At 33.4% G+C, this 26,616-nt stretch overlaps 1 protein-coding gene across 2 annotated transcripts; it reads right to left on the reverse strand.

The window, feature by feature from the left end:
* Positions 1 to 1,374: 1,374 nt before the first annotated feature.
* LOC114337155 (putative inorganic phosphate cotransporter) lies at positions 1,375 to 25,855 on the reverse strand. Of its 2 annotated transcripts, none has more exons than XM_050653025.1 (9): positions 25,142 to 25,855; positions 19,495 to 19,634; positions 17,964 to 18,276; positions 17,521 to 17,738; positions 17,009 to 17,161; positions 12,487 to 12,619; positions 6,090 to 6,334; positions 2,487 to 2,616; positions 1,375 to 1,474 (listed from the first exon to the last, which is right to left on the reverse strand). In XM_050653025.1, exons 1-9 carry the CDS (start codon positions 25,233 to 25,235, stop codon positions 1,437 to 1,439), a joined length of 1,464 nt encoding a protein of 487 aa, XP_050508982.1. In that variant the 5' UTR covers positions 25,236 to 25,855; the 3' UTR covers positions 1,375 to 1,436. The 2 variants fall into 2 exon arrangements, with proteins under 2 accessions (XP_050508982.1, XP_050508987.1); XM_050653030.1 differs by having other exon boundaries at positions 1,375 to 2,167.
* Positions 25,856 to 26,616: the final 761 nt, after the last annotated feature.

Here is a 26,616-nt window from a genome sequence, read left to right on the forward strand (position 1 = left end):
AGAGTGTATATTTCAAAAATCTGACGATTTGAGCCGGGCGTAAGGAAATGGGTGAGTCGCAAAGTTTCACAAGAAAAAAGCAAATACTTTGCGAAATGAATGACTGATCGAGAAACTAAAAAATATGTGCTTAATATTTGTCAAAAATCTATCGAATAAAACCAAACACGACTTCCCACGGAGAGGGGTGGGAGGTAAATTTAATATTTTAAATACAAATCCCGCGATATTTCGCGAAATGAACATCAGATCTAAAAACTGTAAAATACACTTATTCAATATTTTTCAAAAATCAATCGAATGGCACCAAACACGACCTCCACGGGCGTGGGGTGGGGGTTACTTTAAAATCTTAAATAGGAGCCCCCATTTTTTATTGCAGATTTGGATTCCTTATGTAAAAATAAGTAACTTTTATTCGAAACATTTTTTCGAATTATGGATAGATGGCGTTATAATCGGAAAAACGGTTGTTGGAAATGGAAAATTAAATTAAATAATGGCAAGCGCCCACTAAAATGGAAAACTTAACTTAACTTTTTTGGTTTTAGTTGGCTTCACAACCAAATAGGTCCCCATAACACTCGAGTGACTGCACGTTTAGCATACTTTGCTCCCCTACTATATCGTATATAGTTAATTAATTCTCCGTTAATGTTCATACAAATATTTTGCTCTACGAGCGTTTTCTGACATTTTTTTTCGCTATATATATTGAATAGTAGTGGAGAAAGCACACAACCCTGACACACACCTCGACGAATCTCAATTTCTTCGGTTAACTCATTATAAACTTTAATTTTTGCTGTTTACCCCCAATACAACCTGGATGTGTGATGTTAATGCCGCGACTGTTAATGTTTTTGCTTCTTAGGATTTCATACAGTTTTTTGTGCCTGAGTTTTTCGAAGGTCTCAAAATCTATGAAACCTACATAGAGGTCTTGGTTTACATCCAAACATATCTGCCTTAACACACTCAGACCTAACAAAGCTTTCCGTGTTCCCAGTCCACTTCTGAATCCAAACTGTGTAGCACTTATGTCCTCTTCTAATTTATTAAATATTATTTTGTGAATTATTTTTAAAAATACATACTTTCAATGTGTGGCTCATCAATGCTATAGTTCGGTGGTCTAAACACTCTCTGGCGTTATTCATCTTCGGGATTTTGACAAAAGTAGAGGAGATCCATTTCGGAATATTATACAATATTGTAATATTGTAATGGAAGGAGTTAAAAAATGCCAAAAAAATAAATAACCAAATACTAAATTAATTTATGTTGACTAGAAACAAATTCAATTGGCATCAACAATGTTATGCTAAATTTTAGAACATAAAATCAATACAAATCAAATGTAAATAAAACTAATTTTGTAAAAAACAACAATTTTTAATTTTATAGTTTTAATATAAAACTAAATACATCAATTTTCATACCAATGGTTTTATTTTAATATTATCCATTGTTTCTGAAAATAAAGATACACAATATTAAAAATTATTTACAAAATATACTAATATGTATATAAACCAGTATAGTTGTTTGATATTTTAATCTACTTTTAAAAAGTCTTTTTTTAGACTCTGCATTTTAGAATGTATTTCGTTGCTTTTTTTAGAAGATAGAGAAAGAATAAATCCAGCTCTAATAATTCTTCCAGCTTCTGAATAGTTTCTCAAATCCTTCTTTTATTCTTTCTGTTTTTGTTCCTCAAATTTAAAAATCGTGTTTCCACTCTATCAGTCTTTTCTGTAATTCTCTATACATATTTCCTTTTAATACCACAAGATTACCATATCGTCCCTTAGCTTACAACACCGCATAAGTCATTTTTACCAACTTTACAGGCGACGAGAAGAACTACTTTTTGAAACACCGCCTAAGTTAAACAAAAATACCGTTAGTAAACACCGCTTAAGTTATTTTATTATCATTTCTGTCTATATTAATACGCGTAAATGAATAAACATTATTTTATTATATGTATAGCTTACCTCTTAATTCTATAAAAACTTATTGGATACTAGACTTTTCAGCAGTAAAACTCACGTACAAACATAATAATCACAGAGCGACTTGTGCGGTGTTGAACATGATACAGGTGTTGACGACTTGCGCAGTGTCACTACTTTTTAAATTACGGCATCTGATTGGCTGAAATCTAAAACATGTGACAAATGGTTAGATGCGCAATGAGCAGATCTATCCAATGGTATTAAAATCCGAAAACCGTTAATTTTCGACTTGAGCGATGTTGTAAGCTAAGGGACGATATATTAAATTGCATCTTACAACATAACCTTTAGATGAACACTCTCGTATGCTTTCTCAAGATCTCTGAATATTGTATGAGCGTATGTTTAGTAACCGCATAATGCAGATTATGCTGTAACTGTAAATCTGGACCCTTATACCGTTGTTTACCAGTTGTTCCCTTAAATAAGGGAAAAAACATTCCTATAAATTTAAAAAATAATTACCTTCTTTTCGATTCTTTCCTTCATTCCATGGTTGTCTTTTAGCCGACGTAAATAATGTGTTGTATATTCCACCAAATATATTTATCCCCACTGTGACGTAGAAAATAATTCGCCACTGACTAATATTGTTCTAAAAATTAAAAGAAGTTATAATTATTTTTCTGTACAGCAAAGATTTTAAATTTAACAAAACATTGTGAAATATGTGAAAGCCACAAAATAAAGAACTGTATAACCTGGTGCTACCCACCCAGCTAATTATTGAGGTTCCACCACTGCTATAACTCTTCAAACGTTACGGAAGAGATAGAAACCACACCACAAGACAAGGTAGCACACACGGAGAATCCTATACAAAAACAACCAAGAGAAGTTAACCAAATCCAAACATAAGCCCAAATAGTCCCTACAGAACAAGAACAAATAATAGAGAATGACCCCAATTCAATATCGAACATGCTAATGCGAATGAAGAAAAATTCAATAAAATATCCTAGAAAGATTAAATACTATGGAAACTAATAGAAGATAAAATGGACGAAGTCGGAATTGAAAATCTTCAATTTTACTTCATGGACAAAAAACTGTTTAGCAGTAAAGTACCCCGCACAAACCTTAAGGAAATTAGGCCCCAGTGGATTTCGTTCATAGTTTGGGAAAATACTCTTTAAGGCATCCTGATAAAAAGTTCTCATGGGCACAACTCGATCCTATGAAGGATTTGCAAGATATAAAATATAGAGGCACAAACTCGGAAAATTATAAGATTTACTGGGTATCCCAATTTCCTGAGTTACTGGTTATGTGGCAACATGTACAAGTTTGGATCAAGAAAAAGTACCAGTAGTCTAGAATTTTTTCCTGGCTATCCAATGGCAACCTTTACTTTGACCTTGACCTTCAACAGAAGTCATCTTCTAGAGTTTCGAGGATGTTCGGCATTAAATTTATATAAACAGATTACTCATGGGTTTTTGGGATCGCTAAACACAAATATGCCATCAGAATTGACCTTCAGAGGACGTGGTGACCAGGGCCACTGTAAAGGACGTCATCTTCTAGAGTTTTGATGGTTTTCAGCATTTAATTTATGTAAATGAATTACTGGAGGGTTTTTTGAGGTCGCTAAACACGAATATGCCACCAGAACCGACTCCCGGAGCACCTGATTTCCAAGGTCAATGAAAGGGGCTCCTGGAGTTTCGAGGGTAACGGATTAGTTATAGGTTTTTGGGGTTGCTAAACACGAATGCGTGATCAGCACAGACACAGGAGCACCTGGTGCCTAAGACAGGTTATCTTCTGGAGTTACGGAGAAATCAAATGTAGGAATCAAATGGATTACTCTTAGGTTTTAACTCCAGAAGGTAACCTGTCTTAGGCACCACGTGCTCCTGTGTCTGTGCTGATTACTCATTCGTGTTCAGCAACCCCACAACCTATATAATCCGTTTGCGTTAATGTAGTACCAAAGATCCTCGAAACTCCCGAAGCGCCTTTCATTGACCTTCGAAACCAGGTGCTCCGGGAATCAGTTCTGGTGGCATATTCGTGTTTAGCGACCTCAAAAAACCCTCCAGTAATTCATTTGCATAAATTAAATGCCGAAAACCATCGAAACTCTAGAAGATGACGTCCTTTGCAGTGGCCCTGGCCACCACGTCCTCCGAAGGTCAATTCTGATGGCATATTCGTGTTTAGCGATCCCAAAAACCCATGAGTAATGTGTTTATTATATCAATTTAATGCCGAAAACCCTCGAAACTCTAGAAGATGACGTCCGTTGAAGGTCAAGGTCAAAGTAAAGGTCGCCATTGGATAGTCAGGAAAAAATCCTAGACTACTAGTTCTTTTCCTTGATCCAATCTTGTACATGTTGCCAGATAACCAATAACTCAGGGAATAGGAATACCCAGAAAATCTTATAATTTTCCGAGTTTGTGCCTCTATATTTTATATCTTGCAAATCCTTCATAGGATCGAGTTGTGCCCATGAGAACTTTTTATCAGGATGCTTTAAAGAGTATTTTCCCAAAATATGAACAAAATCCACTGGGACCTAATTTCTGTAAGGTTTGTGAGGGGTACTTTACGAAGAATATCTATTTTTTTGTTTTATTAACTCCCAACTTAATGCAGGATGTTTTAAAAAATGGAAATGGCCTTCTGCAACATTACCAAGAGATATTGTTTACCTTAAAAAACTAAAAAAATCGATATATGTATGTAATATGTTTAATATCAAAAATAAGACTTCTCAAAACAAGCATACATCAAACTAAGAGAATATGAAATATATCAAGCTTTTCACCCTGGAAACACAGCTTTAAACACTGCTATAGTTTGGGAGCAGCATTAAGGGTGCTCGCAAACACAGCCATTTGTGATCGCCAATGACTTCAAGTAGTGAGAACCGGCCACCACAATAGGTTATCTTTGCCAATTGTCAAAGACTACTGGGAACGCAGTGTGTGCGCCGAGTCCATTTAAAATACTTACAAACCACAAGTGGCTGTGTGTGCGAGCGCCCTAATAGTAAAAAATAATCTGATTTACTTCGAAAGAGAAAGCATAGAAACTGAAGTCATCCAGGCAGCTAGTATAAGCGTCAAAAAAATATAATAGGGCGTAGCAATAGCAGCATATTTTTTACCAAAACATAATATAAAAAAAGAAAAATACGTCCAGTTGTTCAACACGCTGGGAGAAAAAAGTATCATTGGTGCAGCCTTTAATGCTAAAAAAACCGTATGGGGTTCAAGGTTAACCATTACAAAGGGTAAAGAATTATATGGATCAAAAATATAAATTGCAAAGGTCACTTAACTAATAAATCCACCTATTGCCCGCTGATCAAAATAAAAAGCCCGACTTGATTCACTTTTCATACATATTTTCAAACTCACACAGCAGTTAATTCACTATCGAATTTTGACGGTTCGAATTTTGCAATCCACCCCTGAGAAATATTTTTTAATGTGCGACAAAAACGAACAATAAAGCTGTGGCATTTGAAAAAACCCAACATTAATTTTATATTCTCTCCACAAAAAGATACCTGAATTTCTGATTTATTTTATGAAGAAATTTATCATTGAAATATCCTAAATATTTTAAAACCGCCCCTGTTAGAAATGTTTCAAAATGTTACGCAACATTGAGAAAGTACCTATTTCCCCTTGAAAAAGACATATTGGAGTGGTCCCAAACTTGTTGATGTTGCGGAGATAAGGACAAATTTTGCTTACAAGTACGCAGCAGGTTCGCAGCGGTGAGGGATTTTGCCGCGCGGAAAAGTTAGTTCCATGATACTCTTTTAGCTGGTAACTCGTCAACCAGCGGTGGAACTCAAGAAACCGCACTTACCGGCTTAAAATTGTCTTTTGTCGCTATGTTGGATCCAGTGGATGGTTTATCCTTTGTTCTATAACCATTGAAGAACACCCGTGCAGAGTTTTACTCCATAATGTTGGATTTAAAGGTTAAAATCGCAGTGCAAAAAATGTGACACAGTTCAGCCGGTATCGTAGTGTGTGGCAAATCAATAAAAATAATAAATTAAACAACTTTTAACAATGGCTTCATCTTTAATTTGGTACGTACCTCATCTCTTACAATAAAGTGTGTTAAAACAGGAGCAAACGATGAAAGTCCGACAGAAAGTCCATTAGTAAATCCCATCATAATTCCTGAAAAATTAGGTGCCAGATCCATATGGTTTACAACATGACCTGATTTCCCAGCTCCTTGGCAGCCGTTGACAAGTATCATACAAAAAATGGCATAGTTTTTATCATTAGGACCGGCGGTTGTTAGAAGAAAAGTGGCAACTGCTGGTATAAGCATAGCTGAAATATGGTTATGTATATAAACATATATACAGAGTGTCCAGAAACTCTACCGACAAACAAACACAGGAGATTCCTCAGGTAATTTTAAGACAATTTAACCAAATTCACCTAGTCCGAAATTGCTTCCTAAGGGAGCTAGAGCTCTATGACAATGGCGTCTTGTAATTAGTTTTTCTTAAATAGCTCAAGAACGCTTCTAGTAGAGTGGAACGAAAAATTCGAAGTCATTATTTTTTATGGGGCTAGTGCGAGAAAGTTGTGTTTTGATGTATAATAAAACTGTATGAAATCTTTTTTGTATTGGACCCTATCTTCAGGTTCCATATTAAATTTAAATTTTTGGGAATAACAAAAAAAAATAAATTTAAAAAATTTATTTTTTTGTCAGTTCTTTGAATCTAAATAATTGTTTTATGATACAATATACATTTTAAGATTGGTAGTCTGATTTTGTGTTAAAAAACGGCATATTTCTAGACTGCAACCTTGAACGAATAAAGCCATCCCTTGATTCTGGTCCACAAACAGCAGCTGATACTTCAGTTACTAACTTAACAGTTCTTTCCACGGATTTTGTATGACGAGGGCAGTTTAAGATCTCTATGTTGTTGTAATTCCCAGAATCAATCATATCCCTTACATCTTCATTGGAAATATGTTTTAGCAAAGGAGGAGCCATAACTTTGAATCCAGAAACAGAAATTAAGTCATTATAATCTGCAGCACTAAAATTTAATGTTGGTATCTTCAATCTCCGGATATTTTTTTCTTTCTGACTTTCTCTAGCTTTCGGCACTCTGCGTAGTCCTAGCTCCTGTATATGTTTTCGTTCATCTTTCATCATACCGAGTAATACATTTTCGGGATGGGCAAAATAAGCATTCCTTTGGATAACGGCATCGACAATTTTCTTTGGCCAACTGGTAGAAATTGTGGATAAAATTTTATATAAAACCAAACTGGTGCATACACTTTTTGGATGACATTTACTAACATAATTAATTGGGGGCTGGGACATTCAGTTCCAACATACAATCAAAGCTACCGATTATCAACTGTCAGCCACCTTACGTGTGATATTTTCCCAGTTTTTTGTAAGGCTCAAATCATTAGGACATTTTTCCGCAGCAACTGCTTGACTGATTTGGTACAAGTACTTCTGATCGGTACTAAGTTCTGTTGTTTCTAATAATATTGCTAGGTTGTTTTCTATTGCGACAAAATCGACAACAGCCTTCTCTTCACAGCGTTCCAGAAGTTTCCCTATTGGCCCTGAAAAACCGAGTGGTCGACTGGTGCGTCTATCTAACTGTTGAATTAAATGACGTAGAGGTAGCTCATTGCAATGAAAAAAGCATACTAGCCATTGAAGTGAAGTGCCGCAGTATTTGTGACGTAGATGGTTGGACTGTAACTGTTGACAAAGGAGCAATGAATTCTTCTTCATGATCATCTGCATCAGAAGAATTTGAGTCAGACAAGCTGCTCTACTTATGGAAGGGTTAGACGAATCTACGGTACATGCTTTAAGAACAATTTCGTCAGTATTATATTTTTGAGAACTTGCCTGTGCCTTCATGGTTCTTTCCACTTTCTTCCTTATTGCTGCAGATGCTGCAATATCCACTGGTGTAATTGCCATTTTTCGACAGGATCGTCGATCTTGAAGAAAAATTCGCTCATTTTGTGGTACTTTCTTGATTTTATCACAAGTACACACACACAGTTCCAGTCATGTTGCACTTGCAAGCCGCGATATTCAATAACTTTTTACACTCCTTTGGAAACTGGCAAATCTTTTCTATTTATGAATCAGATGCTTTCTGGGTTGTTGTGTACCTATCGCTTAAGATTTTAATACTCTGTATAAATATATTTAATCATATCTTGAATGCACTTATGCGATAATGTTGGAATAGAAGCTTTTATTCATATTTGTTCTACTTTCGTTGCAACGGCATTAAAGACGTCATTATTATTATTTGTCAACTTAAGTTCATTACGAATAAAGAGAAAGCACTTTAGAATGTCACACTTAGTTGGTAAAACAAGATCATTGAAATTTGATCAGAGCTATATTTATTTTTTGCACAAAAATAATTTTTTTTTGTTTTTTCATTTTTCAAATCCAATATGGAACCTCAAGATATTTTTTTATTTCAAAATGCTCTCGCACCAATTGTTTTCATCACCTGACACAACTTTTAAACGATAGCCACAAGAATTTTTCTTTTCTCTTATTTTTTTTGACCTTTTTCGTTCCACCCTAGCTTCTAGTTAGAAAAACAAAAATTGGTACGCATATTTATCTTCCAGAGATAAATCGATTCAATCCATTGCTAATTTATAGTACCGGCCATAGGCGTCCGTTTTGGGTAGAGTAATTGTTATTTTATCGCATAACTTTTTCACTTTGGAATATTAAATTGTGAGGTATGCTAGTACTAAAAGGTGCTCTTGATTTAAGTCGGTAGGACACATCATTTTCTAGAAAAATCGATTTGAAAACTTTCCTTCTCGTGAGTTTAAAAAAAATTTAAAAATTTTTTCAAAAAAACGGTGTATTTTACCAACTTAAAGCAAAAGTAACTTTTACTACTAGAATACCTCATAATTTAATAATCTAGTGTCAAAAATGCTTAAAAATTATAGACAAAAAAGTTATGCGATAAAATAACCGTTGACCTACCAAACAGCTACGCATATGACCGATACTAGAAATTCGCAATTAATGAAATCGATTCATCTCTGGAATACAATTGAACGTACAAAGTTAGTTTTTCAAAATAGTCTTGTTTTGATTTTTTTTTTTTTGAAATTTAAAAAACGAAAAAATTTCCAAATCGATTTTTCTAGGAAACGGTGTATCCTATTGACTTAAAACAAGAGTACCTTTTAGTACAAGAATACCTCATAATTTAATAATCCAGAGTCTGAAATGCATAAAAGTTAAATACAAAAAAGTTATGCGATAAAGTAACCATTGCCCTACCAAAAACAGACGCCTAGGCTCGATTTATCTCTGGAAGATAAATATAAGCATACCAATTTTTGTTTTTCTTAATAGAAACGTTCCGGAGGTATTTAAAAAAAGCTAATTACCAGACGCCATCTTCAAATAGTTCTAGCTCCCTTAGGAAGCGTTTTCGGACTAAGTGAATTGGGTTAAATTGTCTTAAAATTTTCCGAGGAATCTTTTGTATTCGTTTGTCGATAGAGTTTCTGGACCCCCTGTATAATTATTACACCATAATTTATAACATTCCAAATACATTATAAAAGGACACCGCACACATCTTGTGGAAAATATGATGTCACTCAATTACAATAAAATTTGCATGAATAGATTCGTCTAGAAATTACAATAATTTCATACCATCGCGTCAACTCTGAATTATTATTATTAACGGTGTAAATTGAAATTAAGCTTTATCGAAATCTCGTTTTTGTATTTCCATATAACTGTCATTCATATATATTATTAGTCTAGTTATTGAAACAGCTTAATTCAGCGTGAGCTAAGCCGATTAGAGAAAATATATACTTTTGAATGAATGACCAAATTATACCTACTTTATTATCTATTATAACATAAGAGTAAGCCTTGATTTTAGTGTGTGTATTTTCAGAAGTTTGTGTTTCTAAAGAGCTTGTATCACTGATGTCAGAACGACTTCGTTTCCGACTGGTGTATGAGGGAAGAAAATCATTATTTGGGGTTATGAAAGTAATGGGAACATCGACTGTATTTATTTGTTGACTAATATCTAGATTATTTGTTGGGTTTGAAAGTGTGTCATTATTTGATATTGGGGAAGTGGGATTGGGTTCAGTAGGGAACGATTGTTCATTTAGGAAAGGATTTCTAGGAGGATTTTGACAATTATTTGCTGTGTGACCTTGTTGTTTGCATAGAAAACAAACTATTATATTCGTAGAGAGAAATATTCTGTGAGGGTTGTTGTCAAAAGGGATTATTATTGAAGTTTGGAGCTCAAAGTTTTCTGTGGATGGAGTGACATATACTTGTCTTCTGAAACTCATATGAGTAAATACATCACTGGAGATTCCAGCTTTTAGATATGAGACTGGTGACGCGAGTTGTAGTCCTAGATCCTTAAGATGTTTTTCTATGATGTCGTGTGGGATTGATAGACAAACACTGGAGATTATAAGCCTTTTAGCTGGGGTTACTAGTCTCCGTACTGGTAGTTCAACTGTATTTATTTTAATTGTAGGATGTTCAGTTATAATTTGATCGACGAGTTTAGAATTTGTGCGGTAGATACAGATTCGGTTATTGGAAATTCTTGAGGCGAAGCAGATATTTTTCGGATTAACAATATTACCTATGGTCTTGACATAGTCGAGTAGTACTAAATTTGGTTCTGCATGACTTAAAATTTCTTCGGTCTCCTTGGGATACTTCGGGCGCGGCTTAGTCATAGTAGCAGTTGCATAATGAACTAGTAAGATTACTGGAAGAATTGGGTCCAGACATGGTGTTGCTAAAAGTGGGGGAACATTGATTTAAATTGTTACTCATGTAGTCAAAAGTAACTTGAATTTGTTTATATTAACGCTTTGGATGTCTGGAAATAAGTGATAACCTTGGATACATCACTACAATACTAGTTGTCTAACCGTTGGTGTCCGTTGGGACGGGATAGCAACAGTGAAAAACTATTGACAGTTTGACACTGAATGTGCTTAAGTTGAAAGATTATTAAGTAAAAAATCTCTTACTGAACGAAGTTACGGCTTGTTCTTGATGATTTACACGTAACAAAATTGTTATTAGTCACTATTTGAGCCAGAACTAATTTTAATAACTAGTATTTACAGTAATAATTACAAATTTCGGCACCAATTTACAGATCGATACATACACGTTCTGACGTTAGTTTGACAGTCCCTGGTCAAGTTTGAGGCGCTGTAAAACCTAGATAAATGAATAGAATTAAATACCTTTATAGTAGAAATTGTTCGCTGAAAACCCCCCTACAAAATTGGTATAATGCTATTTTATTGTAAAATCAACTGAAAAAAAGTTATAACTTACAAAAGGAAACTTGTTAAACAACTTTTACTTAGTTTTGTTTATATCTTAATCGTTGTTTATATCTTGTTAATATCTTTTGTTTTTTTAATGACTTTTTTGTTGGTCACTTGACGATAGAACGTAATAGAAGTAAAATTGTATAAAATTTAATTTGCTACATTTTATGTTTATTAGATATTCCGTAGGTTTGGCCATTTACGAGACATAGCGCGAAACCCCTTTGCACCCCTTTTCCAAGATGGCGGCCGGAGGACAAGGGTGGCGAACCCAAAAACTTGAACTTAATCTTCTACCGATCTCCCCTACACATTAAAAAATAAAATTGACTCCTCTAACAAATGCAAGGTATGGCCTAAAAAATGTAACATTTCAATGGACTATGAGCGTTGTTTCAAAGTTGGTAGTTTTCGTTACAAATGTGGGTTTAAACCGACATTACTTTATTGTTTTGTGTTGTCAGCAAAGTTTTTTTGTGTGCATACCAGGGACTATACTTTAGTTGGTGCCTTTTCTATGGTTCTGTTGTTCCTTTCTTACTTTGACATATATTTATTGTGGGATTGGTTTATACAGGATGTAGCCCTTATTGTTGAAGGAATGTGCATATATTGTTAAGGACATTTTTTTAGAATAAGTTACAAAACACTTGACACAAGGATAAGAACAAGATCTTGCACTGTATAGGAAACTACTGGGAAAATCAAAACTCAGGAATGGATAGAGAATGTTTAATTTGGATAAAATTTTTAGGCTTTGAGGGAAAAGAACGGTTTTTGAAAATACTACCGGACACATGAAGAATGAAGAACAAAGAAAATACAAAAACGATGTATAGAGAATAAAAAAGTTAAAAGAATTAGAAACGAACAGGTAGCTTGTAGCAAATAGACGTGAACAATCAACATAATTAATTATTTAGTTCGACGCTGTACTTTCAAAATACCAATTTTCGGTAATTTCGTACTTTAAAGAAAAGGGTTTCATTTCTCTAACTCTTTTAAATCCCGAACTCCTTTCAAAAATTGGTACTTCAAGTCAGTTTAAAAACATTAGGTACTTAGTGTGGTAATAAAATATAAAAACTTACCAATATTATTCATAATTTTCCTTATTGCAGTTATGGAAATTATGTTCTTTGAATGCAAATAATCTGCTATGAAACAGATCCCAAATCCGATAAACACTTCCACTATATAAGGAAGGGCGATCAGAATGCTATTCTAAAAAATATATTTTAACGCATTTGTAGATTATTTTTATACAGTATGTCCCTTTAAGTTGGAACCATATGGAAAACTTTTTTATTGTTGTTTTACGAAAAAAGTTAGTCTTCATAAAAAGCTCTGCATGGTCCAAAACCTAAGATTCAACCATCAGATTTCAAATTTTATGAATATTATACGAGGTGTGTCAAAAAATATGAATTTCGCTCAAGAGTAAAGTAGCTTATTTTTCATAATATTGAAAATTGTTATTATGAAAAGTTGTTTGGAATTAGGAACTATATTCTAATATGCAATTACATCCTTCCAATAGAAAGAAAAAATTATTTTTTTCTTAAATTATTGATAACTGACATTATTTTCAGTTATTTCAATGATGATAATTTTTTGTTATTTATTTTACGAAAAAAGTATGGTCTAAAACCTAATATATGTACTGTTATGCTCTACTTTAACTATTTATTTAGATTGGTTGGCAAATTTTTAATTCAATTAATTAATTACTTTAATCACTGCCTATGTAAAACAAAACTAAATTTAAATTAACTATTCCAATGAATTTTATTCTCAGGGCCAATTTTGTATTTGATACAATACCTATGATTTGTGGCTTCTAGTATTTCTAGTTACTTACTTCTTCCATCCTGGAAGAAGTAAGTAACTAGGAAAGGAAGTAACAGGGAAATTAAAAACATTCAGTATCATCTAAATGTAATTATATTATCCATTTACCAAATGAGCCGTGTGCATATGATTTAAAAAATACTAAATTAAACTTTGTTACAACAATTTCTTTCTTAATAAATCAACCTTTAATACTGATATCTCTTTGTTTAAACAAATAAAAATTATTTAAATAAATTATTATTTTCTCAGACTAAATTTAATAAATTTTATTTTTATTCATTTGAATTGAATTCTTAAATTTGAAATGACTAACTGCGCTATAGTAATGTTCAATAAACAAATAAGCAAATATGGTTCTGATATAAACAAATTCTCTCCCTTGCGACAAATGATTTGACTAACCTTTTTGTTTCTTCACTTCTTTTTTTTTCGGATTGCGTGGTCCTTGATTCTCCCAACGTACTCTCTGGATGTTGCGAAAAGGCCCCTCTCGTCCAAACTGTTTCCAAAACAACATACAGGAACTTGTTCGATTTCTCTTACTCAATTTCCTTCTTGCTCGATATCTTGTGCAGATAGATATCAATCAGCTACTCGTTCTAGACAAAACAAAGGAATCTCGCTCGGACCAGGAAAACTAACTTTTCAACCGGTCGACAATTCGGTTTCACCTTGATTCTGCTCGCAAAAGCCGATCACAACACTATCCACTAATCTCTCACTTTTGGAAACTCGACTGCTCTCCTCAGATATCCATTATACACTGATCCTCTCTTCTCTCGCAATTTCAGACTCCATCTTTCTTATCCCTTCTACCGATCTTTTCCACCCAATCAAAAACAAGCCTCTCTCAAAACCTTCCATACCACATTTCTGAAGAACCAAATATTTTTCTATATAACTTTCCAATTGGTCAAATTTTAAGAAATATCATAATTAGATTTTTTCTACATACTACTTTTACTTCTAAAAACTAAAACAATATGTTTACCATCATTAAATCTTCCCGGAAACATTTTAAAAACATTATTGTTCTCGCCAAACGATATGTCCACTTTCTAATCCCAAATGGTTTGTTAGTTTACCAATTCATTTCGTCGAATCATTATCACTAATCGTTTTCACTTTCCTGAAACACTCACTAATAGCTAAATTAGATTGGGATGAGAATCTATGATCTAATGGTCCTTGATATAAATTTAATTTTCTTTTTAAATGATAAACTATAGTTTTTTTTAATTAAAAAAAATCTACAACAGTACATATCAACTTTTATCAATTTTATACGAGATATGTCAAAAAATATGAATTTCAAGAGGAAAGTACCTTTATAGTTCAGAAAATTTCAATTAGAAAGATGTAATTATATACTGGAACATAGTTTTTAATTCTAAACAAATTTTCATAATCACAATTTTCGATAGTGTGAAAAATAAATGTATTTTATTTACTCTTGAGTGAAATTCATATTTTTTGACATACCTCGTATAAAATTTAATAAATTTGATATAAGATGGTTGTATATTAGGTTTTAGACCATGCAGAACATTTTATAAAGATTTTTTTTTCATAAAATTAATAATAAAAGAGTTATAATTGAAATAACTGAAAATAATGTTAATTATCCGTAATTTAAGAAAAATTTTCAATTTTTTTTTATTAGAAGGATGTATTATTAGAAGGACGATTGCATATTAGAATATATTTCTTAATTTAATAATAACAACTTTTTTAATAACAATTTTCTATATTGTGAAAAATAAAGCTACTTTACTCTTGAACGAAGTTCATATTTTTTGACATACCTCGTATAATATTCATAAAATTTGATATCTGATGGTTGAATATTCGGTTTAAAACCATGCAGAGCTTTTTATGAAAAATAACTTTTTTTCGTAAAATTAATAATAAAAAAAGTTTCCATATGGTTCCAACTTACATGGAAATACTGTATATGAAAGGTAAAGGTAGTTTATAAAAATTAAGTAATTCCAGAATCTTATCGGTCTTATCAGACCATCATCAGTGAAAACCTAGTTAGCAATTGGAACTAGCTTCATGAAAAGGTGTATTAACCTTTAGATTACATATTAAATATACATATTAAAAATTTATTATCGCCATTTATAAAACACCAATTATTTATGATGGCTTCCTATTTCTGCTGATGTTAGTGCATTTATATCCAAGCTTTGAAAAGTGTGTAATTATTTATACGACAGACTATATCTATAATAGTGTATAACAGATCTTTCTCCTCTAATGTTTTTAGAAGTGTATTTGTATTGTTCTTTGTGGAATAAAAATGTGTTATTAATACATATTTCGTTTTTGATGGGCAGAGGTCCGTCAGAAGGTCTTCTTTTCTGATATTTTCATTATGTCGTGGTTTTGTTATTGCAACTACGTCATTGTCAGTACGGGCGTTATAATCACCCATTATGATTATACAGGGTGTAACAAAAATACAGGTCATAAATTTAATCGCATATTCTGGGACCTAAAATAGTTCGATTGAACATAACTTACCTTAGTACAAATGTGCACGGAAAAAAAGTTACAGCCCTTTGAAGTTACAAAATGAAAATCGATTTTTTCCAATATATCGAAAACTACTAGAGATTTTTTATTAAAAATGGACATGTGATATTGTTATGGCGGAAGTATTTTAAGAAAAAATTATAATGAAATTTGGACACCCCATAAAAATTTTACGGGGGTTTGGTTCCTTTAAACCCCCCCCCCCAAACTTTTGTGTACGTTTCAATTTAATTATTATTGTAGCGCCATTAGTTAAACACACGTTTTTAAAAACTTTTTTGTCTCTTAGTACTTTTTCCAAAAGTCAGTTTTTATCGAGATATTTGAATATTTGTCAAATCCACCACATATTTGTATATGGTAAAGTACGATTATGGAGACTTGGTAATAATATGAAAATTTATTTATGATTTACATTTTTAGGTATTTTTTGAACTATATTAAAACAGAAGCCACATCTCGATAAAAGATGCTCTATCAAAAAAATACAGAGGCAAAAAAGTTTTAAAAACTCTGTATTTAACTAATGGTACCGCAGTAATAGTTTAATTGGAACGTACACAAACATTTGGGGGGTTTAAAGGAACAAAACCCTCATAAAAAAAATTTTTATGTAAACATATTAAAAAAGAAGCCGCAACTCGATAAAAACTGCTTTATCGAAAAAATACTAAGAGGCAAAAAAGTTTTAAAAATATTTAATTTAACTAATGGCACCAGAATAATAATTTATTTGAAACGGACACAAAAGTTTGGGGGGTTTAAGGGAACAAAACCCCCATAAAATTTTTATGGGGTGCACAAATTTCACTATAATTTTTCTTTAAGATATTCTTGCCATAGAAATGCCACATGTCCATTTTCAACAAAAAATCTCTAATAGTTTTCGATATCTTCGAAAAAATCGATTTTAATTTTGTAACTTCAAAGAGCTATAACTTTTTTTGTGTGCATATCTGTACTAAGGTAAGTTAGGTTCATTCGAACTATTTTTGGTCCCAGAATATGTGGTTTAATTTATGACCTGTATTTTTTGTTACACCCTGTATATTTGTCATCGTTAATCATAATTTGTTGTCTCGTTTATTATAGTATGAAGGTTTTCAATAGAAGTTTTCTCTCGTGGTTTTATCTTTGTTGTTCTCAGGTGCAGTGCATATATTGCTGTCACATTCAGATAACTCAGTTGGCTATTAATATTCTAATTATAGTACTTACGGACTTCAGCTCAAGATGCATAATTTTGTCAAAATAAATAGAAGTTTCCGAAATAAAAAGCCAGTGAGTAAAATTACAACAAATATTGGTCATCAGCACAGCAATCAGTGCCTTAGAGGTTAGCATTTCCTTCCAAGGAACTGACAGGTTGCGCTAAAATAATAAAGTTTCTTATTAGAAAAATATTTTTTGTGAAACTGTTTATTTAATTTTATCCTATTTGTACAATATATGGTGCAGCATAATGACTAGAAAAAGCTACAAAACGGAAAAATTTGCCAGTTCTGCTTGTCAAAATGTGATACATATTTTTATAAAATAAAAAAACGTGAAGAGAATCGTTCCAGATAAACCACCAGAAGAATACATATTACCAGATCACTAGAAGATTAACATGTTATTCAACTCTTTTAAATAGAGGATAGAGAATTGGTAAATATATTGACACTATTACATATAAAACATAATGTATCTGAAGGAGTCGCTTAATCCAACCTTAATTTATTACTTACCCTATCGGTCGCAGTGTTTAAACTATTTATAATGTAATTCTTCTCCTCTTCGGTAATTGTCGGATGACTACTTGGGTCGTTGGTTCCGATATAGGCATATAGAGCCACCACTATCAACGCGATAGTGTTGAAGCTATAAAAGACCATAGGCCATCCATAGCGTGATGAAGATATGTATCCAGTTAATATCAAGGAAGAACATACACCTAATGTTGCACCTAAAACAATATATTTTGTGAGAAGTTTTATATATATTTTATACTTTATAAGTGGGTATAAAAACCGTGGATTCTGCTAAAAATATAGACGTGGCTTTTTAGCGTGGCTCTCCATACCTATCGAGGATCTAGAGTCTATGGATCCACCAGGGATCTTACTCAGATTGTTTTATTTCATTCATTGGTCCGTACTTTTGGTCTTAGATGATGGTTAGATGATCTTACCTGTATAAACAAAAGTGCCCAATCTACTTCTTTCTGGAACAGGTATCCACTTGCCACAAGTTGCGTGTAATGATGGAAACAAGAACCCTTGAGATAGACCTTGTAGAAATCGACAAACCATAACTCCTTTGGAGCCAAGATATAGAGCTGCTGAAGGTATCAGAAGACCAGCTGTTGCAGTGATCGCGGCACTTACAACCAAGAACCATTTACCGCCATATTTATCAGAGAAGTATCCTGCGGCTACTTGAGGTATGAAGTAGCCCCATAGAAACGAGGCCATCACTAAGCTTTTGTCATCCCAGTTGTAGGTCTACGAAAATAAAGAACACTATATAAATCTAGTCACTGAAGCAAGTTGTCAGAGAGGCCTTAAAATCAACATTTCAAAGACAAAGTGGATGGCAGTTGGAAGGATTAATATAGATCAAGGTCTGCTGTCTCTTGATGGAGAGGAGATAGAACGGATAAATCATTTCAAGTTACCACAGGGAAGTGTCCTCGTGCCGATTCTATACAACATATACACCAACGACAAGTCATATAAAAGTCATATAACCGAATACACCTATGGCAAGCGTCAGCTACCGCGACACATTTTCCTCCCTCAGAGGAAATGGCTGCTGGACACAATTTACCGTATTCGAGTTGGAAAGCGCTCAACAGACTAAGAACCGGTGTTGGTGTTCCGGACACGGAAAGTAAGTAAGTATTTCAAGTACCTTGACAGCTGGTTTAATGTAAATTGTGACTCTGGTGAAGAAGAGATAAAAACTAGGATCGAAATATCACGGAAGGCTTTTATGACCTGAAAACCAGTTTTAAGTAACAGAAACATGTCAATGAATATTCGAAAGAAGGTCCTGAAATGTTATGTGTGGTCTATTCTATTGTATGGTTGTGAGACATGGACGTTAAAAACCACGATGCTAAACAAATTAGAAGCATTCGGATTGTGGTGCTATCGACGAATCCTAAAGATATCGTGGGTTTTGCACATTCCCAATGAAGATGTTCTTCAAATGATGAATTCAGAACGTCTGCTCATAAGCATGATAAAGAAGAGAAAAACAGAATACTTCGGCCATATAATTCGAGGACCTAAATACCACCTGCTTTGCCTTATAATACAAGGAAAAGTGAAGGGAAAGAGATGGATTGGTCGAAAAAAACTTTCATGGCTGCGTAATATTAGACAATGGTGTGGCTGCACAGTAGAAGAATTATTTCGCACAGCAGCCGATAGAGAGAGGTTTCAGGAAATTGTAAACATGATGACGCCCATCGTCTGAATACAGACACGGCACCTAAAGAAGAAGATATAAATATATATAAATATATGTCGGCAACGTCAAAAATGGACAAAATATGTTTTTTTAATGTCATAGACTAGGTGTTAATCAACTAAAGAAAATAACTCAAGGCTGATTCCGCTAGTCAGGCTCACTGGTAGACTACGAAATCAATGTATCCAAAGAAATAAGAAAGTAAATATGTATGACTAATTATTTCTAGTTTAGCTTTTACTCACCGGTATATCTTTGTTGCTGCTGGCTGTTGGATCAGTCATAGCCACTATGGCAACAGTTAATGCTGTTCTGATTACGAAACAACAAGTTAGCAAAATACAAAGAATAAGAGCTTGTTGATGCCTCTTTCCAATAGTTGGTCCTGAAATGTGAGAATGTTTAAATATTACAAATTGCTATTAAATAGCATGGATTATATTGCCAAAGCAAGACCAAGTCATAACGCTGACTAATTACAGCCTTATAGAAACAGGCTTTCAAAAACAACTAAAAGTATCTACTGTTATCATAGATTTATCAGGAGCTTACTTTACCGTGTAAAGACAAGGGGTAAGTAATATATAAATTAATGCGAGCGATTCTATGTAGAAATATTACTGATGTCATTAAAATGCTATGCAATAGAAGTTTTCAAGTCGTCATGGGAGATAAGACCAGTAACCAAATGAAACTGAACAATGGTCTCCGCAAGGATCGATGCTGGCCCCTCCACTCTTTATCCTTTATATAGCAGACATGCCTGAAACCATATCAAAGAAGTTCGGATATGCAGATGACTGGGCACTTGCTACGAGCCATAAATAATTGGAGACTACTGAGCAAATATTATCTGGTTATCTTCGGGAGATCTTTCCGTCACTGGAGATTACAGCCCAATACCTCCAAGACGGAAGTATCATGCTTTCATTTAAATAACATATTGGCTAATTACCAATTAAAAATCCACTTTGAAGACAGACTCCTCAATCATACTAAATGCTCAAAATATCTAGGTGTGACACTCGATAGAACGCTAAGCTTTAAAGAACATCTTACAAAGACGACTGCAAAACTTAGAACACGAAATGATATTCTAAAAAAGTTTTGCGGTACCACATTAGGTTCCTCAGCGACTACACTTAGGTCGACAGCGCTGGGGCTCGTGTATCCCGTTGCAGAGTACTGTGCACCGGTATGGCTCAACAGCCCACACACCAAACGTGTTGATGACCAACTAAACCAGGCTTTGCGTATTATATCAGGTACAATTAAGACCACGCCAACGTATTGGCTACCAGCACTAGACCACATAGCCCCCTCACACATCCGTCGAGAACATGCCCTTGCCAGGGAGTATAGAAAAATTAACGCCGATCCTGTACTCCGCTCTCACATTGGTATTAACGACAGAGACATAAGTAGGCTTCGTTCAAGAAAAAACCTTCTGGATTCTGCAAGGATACTAATTAAAAGGAATTTTGAAATAACCGACCTCTGGCAAGAAGATTGGGAGAAGAATGCTCTGCCTGAAATCCCGAATATAGTATGTATTACAAGCAAGCCAGAGGGTTTCAATCAACCAAGACGAATCTGGGTGACACTAAACAGAATTAGAACTAACTGTGGTAGGTGCTCTGACTCACTTTTTAGATAGGGAAAAATACCTTCTCCAAATTACGATTGCGGTGCTGAAAGACAAACGGTTAAGCATTTGGTAGAGGAATGGTATTTGGCGACCAATGAGTCGATTGAATATATTTACCAACTAAATTTTTGTTTATAAAAATTAATTATTATTTATAATGTATTGTATTATCTTTATTTATAATATACAAAAACTGTGATATAGCCACGCTAAATAAATAAATATTGCCAAAGCAACCCATCATGGACATGTAATTAAGTAATAATATATAGTCAGACGGCTCAGTTGGCTGAAGCACAGTCGATCGACAAGTTTAGTGGATTTGCGATGGAGGTTCGAGCCTCAGCAGGTCATTTGAAATTAATAAAAAGGCCAACGTCGTAGTATAAAATTCAATAGAATCTACGACTTAGTCTGAAATAATCTGGTGTCTGATCGGCCTATGGAGGAGTGGTACGGCAAGGGATAAGGGCTTGCGACTTGGTGATACTCCTCCATACATCCCTACCAAAGGGCGTTGACGCCTAACAACGGTGTATATATTATATACACATAAGAATATACAGTATGTCCCTGTAAGTTGTGTCCATATGGAAAACTTTTTTATTATTAATTTTACGAAAAAAAGTTATTCTTCATAAAAAGCTCTGCATGGTCTAAAACCTAAGATTTAGCCATCAAATATCAAATTTTTTGAATATTATACGAGGTATGTCAAAAAATTTGAATTTCACTCAAGAGTAAAGTAGCTTTATTTTTCGCAATATTGAAAATTGCTATTATGAAAAGTTGTTTGGAATTAAAAACTGTACTCTAGTATGCAATTACATCCTTCTAATTGAAGTTTTTATTTTGAAAAATTATGGATAACTATCATTATTTTTAGTTATTTTAATTCAGATAACTCTTTTATTATTAATTTTACGAAAAAAAGTGATTCTTAATACAAAGTTCTGCATGGTCTAAAATCTAAAATACAACCATCTTATGTCAAATTTTATCAATTTTATACGAGGTATGTCAAAAAATAGGAATTTCGCTCAAGAGTAAAATACGTTTATTCTTCATAATATCGAAAATTGTTATTAAGAAACATTATTTAGAATTAAAAACTATGTTTCAGTATGTAATTACATCCTACTAATTGAAATATTCTGAACTGTAAAGTTACTTTACTTTTGATCTAAATTTATCTTTTTTGACATACCTCGTATAAAATTCATAAAATTTAATATAAGATGGTTGTATTTTAAGTTTAAAACCATCCAGAACTTTTTATTAAGAATCACTTTTTTTCGTAAAATTAATAATAAAAGAGTTATCAGAATTGAAATAACTGAAAAAATAATGATAGTTATCCATAATTTTTCAAAAAAAAAATTTCAATTAGAAGGATGTAATTGCATATTAGAATATAGTTTTTAATTCCAAACAACTTTTCATAATAGCAATTTCCAATATTACGAAAAATAAAGCTACTTTACTCTTGAGTGAAATTCAAACTTTTTGACATACCTCGTATAATATTCAAAAAATTTGATATTTGATGGTTAAATCTTAGGTTTTGGACCATGCAGAGCTTTTTATAAAGAATAACTTTTTTTCGTAAAATTAATAATAAAGAAGTTTTCCATATGGATACAACTTACAGGGACATACTGTATATCGAGTGATCGAAAAAATCGTTTTAGAGGAGACTGTACAAGAAAATTTTATTGGTTGAAGTATTATTTCTTCTTATTCGCTAACCAGTTACAGGTATCGTGTTATCATAAAATATCATAAGTTGTTCTTATAATTTTTTGGTCTCTAATTTTCTCAATCTGCCGTCAATCTTGCACTTTCTGATAGTAAAACCATATACTTATACATAATATATTAACATAGACAGAGTGTCATGTTGAGCGAAGTGACGATACCATCTTTTTCTTTTATCAGTGCTGCTTCACTCTTACACATAGTAAAGCTGCGACTGTATCAATGCCTATACCCCCACTTAGTTGCATGTTAGTTTTTCGATACAATGTGCTAGCTAGAAAGAGAAAGCACGAAACCAGTCCAAGAGATCATGTGGTCAGGAAACGCGGAAGGTATTCTTAGTCAATGTTAATATAATATAATCTATATATGAGTGAAACGCTAATGATTGAGACGATGTGGTCGGTGTATTTTGTTAACGATCTGCCTCATGCTGTTTTATCTTCTAGCAAATCTCTATAGTGAGTCTCTCAAGGCCATTGATTCAAAAGACATGATTCAATAGAAACATTATCTAAGTTTATGCTCCCACTGCAGACGAAGAGGGCGAAGAAGCAATCGAGTTTTATCAGAAAATCAACAGAATCGGACAGAATATTCCACGATAGGGATTTCTCAATATTATGGCATATTTTAATGTCAAACTTGGGCCTGGAAATAAGATACTGTACATCGGAACACATAGACTTGGAGTCAGAAAGAAGAAATAAAACTTCTCAAAAGAATCAGCAACACTTGTCACCACCAGATTTTTCCAATTACTACCTCGAAAATTTCATACGTAGAAATCCGTTCAAAACAGACCCGAGAGAATCATAGGAAATCAAAAAGCATTTTATTACATTTTAGTAAATAGAAATTTCCGAAACAGCTTGATATATGTCAAGACTTATTCGGAATCTAAAATTACAAGCGTTTTACATATTCAAATGTTGACTGGGCAAAATGTTTTACATATTGTAATTAGGGCAGTAGGCCCTGATAATTTTCAGTCCAAATTCTTATAACATGGATTACGACGGCATAAAATGGTTGACAAATATATTTAACAATATATATGACACAGGCATAATTCCCCAAAAATGGCTAGAATCAACTTTTTTTAAGTCTTCCAAAAAATAACACATGCGAGAAAATGTGAAGACTATAGAATTATAAGCCTTATGAGCCATTTACTTAAAAACTCTAAAGGTCATTCACAAAAGAATATATTATACAAAGTGCGAGGAACAACTAACAAGAACACAATTCGGATTTCGTGATGCTCTGGTAATACGGGAAGCCATTTTTGCTGTACAAGTGCTATTTCAGAAATACAGGGGTGTAAATTGTGATATATATGTATGCTTTATAGATTACCAGAAAGCATTTGACCGAGTAAAACATGACAAATTAATAACTCTAATGCAAGAAATTGGAATTGACAACAATTCAAATGTTTCCCGTTTCATCAAACGGCCAAAATCAAAATAGAAGACCGGTTGACTGATAAAATTGCAATAGAACGAGGAGTACGGCAGGGCTGTATTTTATCTCCACTACTATTCAATATTTACTCTGAATGGGTATTTAAGGTAGCTTTAGACGGTTGTGGGAAGGGAGTATTAATAAATGGTGAATGGTTGAATAACATTATATATGCAGATGACACCATAGTTTTGGCCGATAATCTGAATGATTTACAGATATTAACAAATCGTATAACAGAAGCCAGCAAACAGATACGAACTAGCTCTAAACATAAAGGAGACCATATTTATGACAATTAGTAAAAAAACCACCAGTACTAAATGCTCAACTATAATTTGAGCAATATACATATCTGGGCAGGAATTAAAATAGCTAATGAGACCACTCGACAGAAATTAAACAGCGAATAATAAAAGCGAAAGCAGCATACGTTAGAATGAGACCCATTTTCAACAGTCGAGGCATATCATTAAAAACAAAATACCGTCTGTTGAAATGCTACATATTCACAGTTCTACTCTAAGGAATGGAAGCGTGGACACTAACTGTTGCATCTATGAATCGGCTCGAAGCTTTCGAAATGTGGTGTTATAGGCGCATCTTACGTGTATCCTGGGTTGACCGAATTACTAATGTGGAAGTCCTGCGTAGAATGGGGAAAGAATGTGAAATTCTTATAACCATTAAAACAAAAAAATTAGAATATCTAGGACATGTAATGAGAAATCAAGAACGTTACGGCCTTCTCCAACTGATTCTACAAGGGAAGGTAAATGGTAAAAGAGGACCGGGAAGAAGACGCATTTCCTGGCTTCAAAATTTACGAAAGTGGTATAACACGACTATCACTGAACTGTTCCGCGCTGCGGTAAACAAAGTCAAGATAGCCATGATGATCGCCAACGTCCGGAATGGATAGGCACTTTAAGAAGAAGAAAACATATTGAATTAGACGAAATCGAAGATAAATGAAAATTTTCCTTTCTAATTATATTTCTGAAAAGAGTTGTACTTACCAATATTTGTAGCTACTACATCCTTATTATTCATCAAGCCCAAAGCCTCTTGAGACTTTTCTTCAAGCTCATCCTGTGTTTTGTAATAATTCATTTTTGACGGTAATGATTTCACTAAATATTTATGAGTTACTTAAGTAGATATCTGTTCATATTAGAACCATATCTACAAAATGTTCAGCCTAACACTAGTTGGAAAAATCTAACAAGTTTGCAAAATAAGGCAAAGGATTAGTGCTCAAATATATTAACAAAAGAACAATAACAAGACGTATCCGTGAGTAAATAAAAAAATTCTAAATACAGAAGATTGTGTTGAATGATAAGCGAAAGAATAATAAAGAATTAGTTGAGGAATCTTACAAGTCTAAATTGTGTACTTACATTAACCCTTAAGTACTAACATCTTAAATCAATGACGTAAACACTAACTAACCGCCTGACAGACGGGTTTAATATTTTAGTGGTTATTTTTGTTTTTGTTAAATATTTTAATGCCAAAATATATCTCGATGACTTTTACTGTATTTATTAAAATAAAAAACATTTTAACAAGAATGGAAGGATTGTTTGTGTACCTTTTTACTCCTGAAAAAAGTGTGATAAAAATTAAACAAATTAAAGAATCTTAATAAAAATTTATAATCGAGTTAAACAAAGAGTAGAAAAAATGAAAATAAAAAGATTTTTAAAAAATGTTAAAACAAAAAAAAACTGACAGGTACTATAGTTAGTACAGTGTATCAATGTTAGTCAGTGGCAACATTTTCATCACAAATTGTGTTCACTTCATTTATGTCGTCTTCTTCCTCATCAAACCATTTCAAAAGAGTTTCCTCAGGGTCTTTACTCCCTTATTTGATGTTTTTTTGACGAACTGGGGCACGTTATGTGTTAAGACGAACTGGGCACAAACACCGTCTATTTAGACGGAAATCACACTTTGAGCCTATGTAAATATCTTTCGAATAACAACCTGCCGCAAATTGCCGAATTCAATACTAATAAAGAACAACCCCACTTAAAAAGTCATAAACGGGTGACATTTAAAATTTTCTAGGAAGGGAAATATCCCACTTTCGACAAGCGATGTCGGCTGAGAGACGGGGTGTTAGTACTTAAGGGTTAAATGATTAATAAGTGCGATGTCTAGTCTAGGGTCTTGGGATCTTCTATAGAAAATTGAGTTTTGCAGCAAGAGTAAAATTGCTATAATTTAGGTATTAACAATGCAAGAACGGACGTGGTCGATTTGTTTCTAAATATCCAAGTTCTTTACTAATACCCATTTTAACTATATTGTTGTTTGACAAAAATGTCATTGAACCTCTAAAAATCGTACGACCGGGCAGAATTTTGCTTAGAGTGTCAATTTAGGAACCCCAAAATGATTCGAAATAATCTTTCCACTCCTACCCGAACACCCTCCTAAATATCAATAAACTAGCCACAACAGAAAGGCCAATGGAAAGAGC

This window comes from Diabrotica virgifera, chromosome 1 (assembly GCF_917563875.1).
Source record: "Diabrotica virgifera virgifera chromosome 1, PGI_DIABVI_V3a".
NCBI classification, from domain to species: domain Eukaryota; kingdom Metazoa; phylum Arthropoda; class Insecta; order Coleoptera; family Chrysomelidae; genus Diabrotica; species Diabrotica virgifera.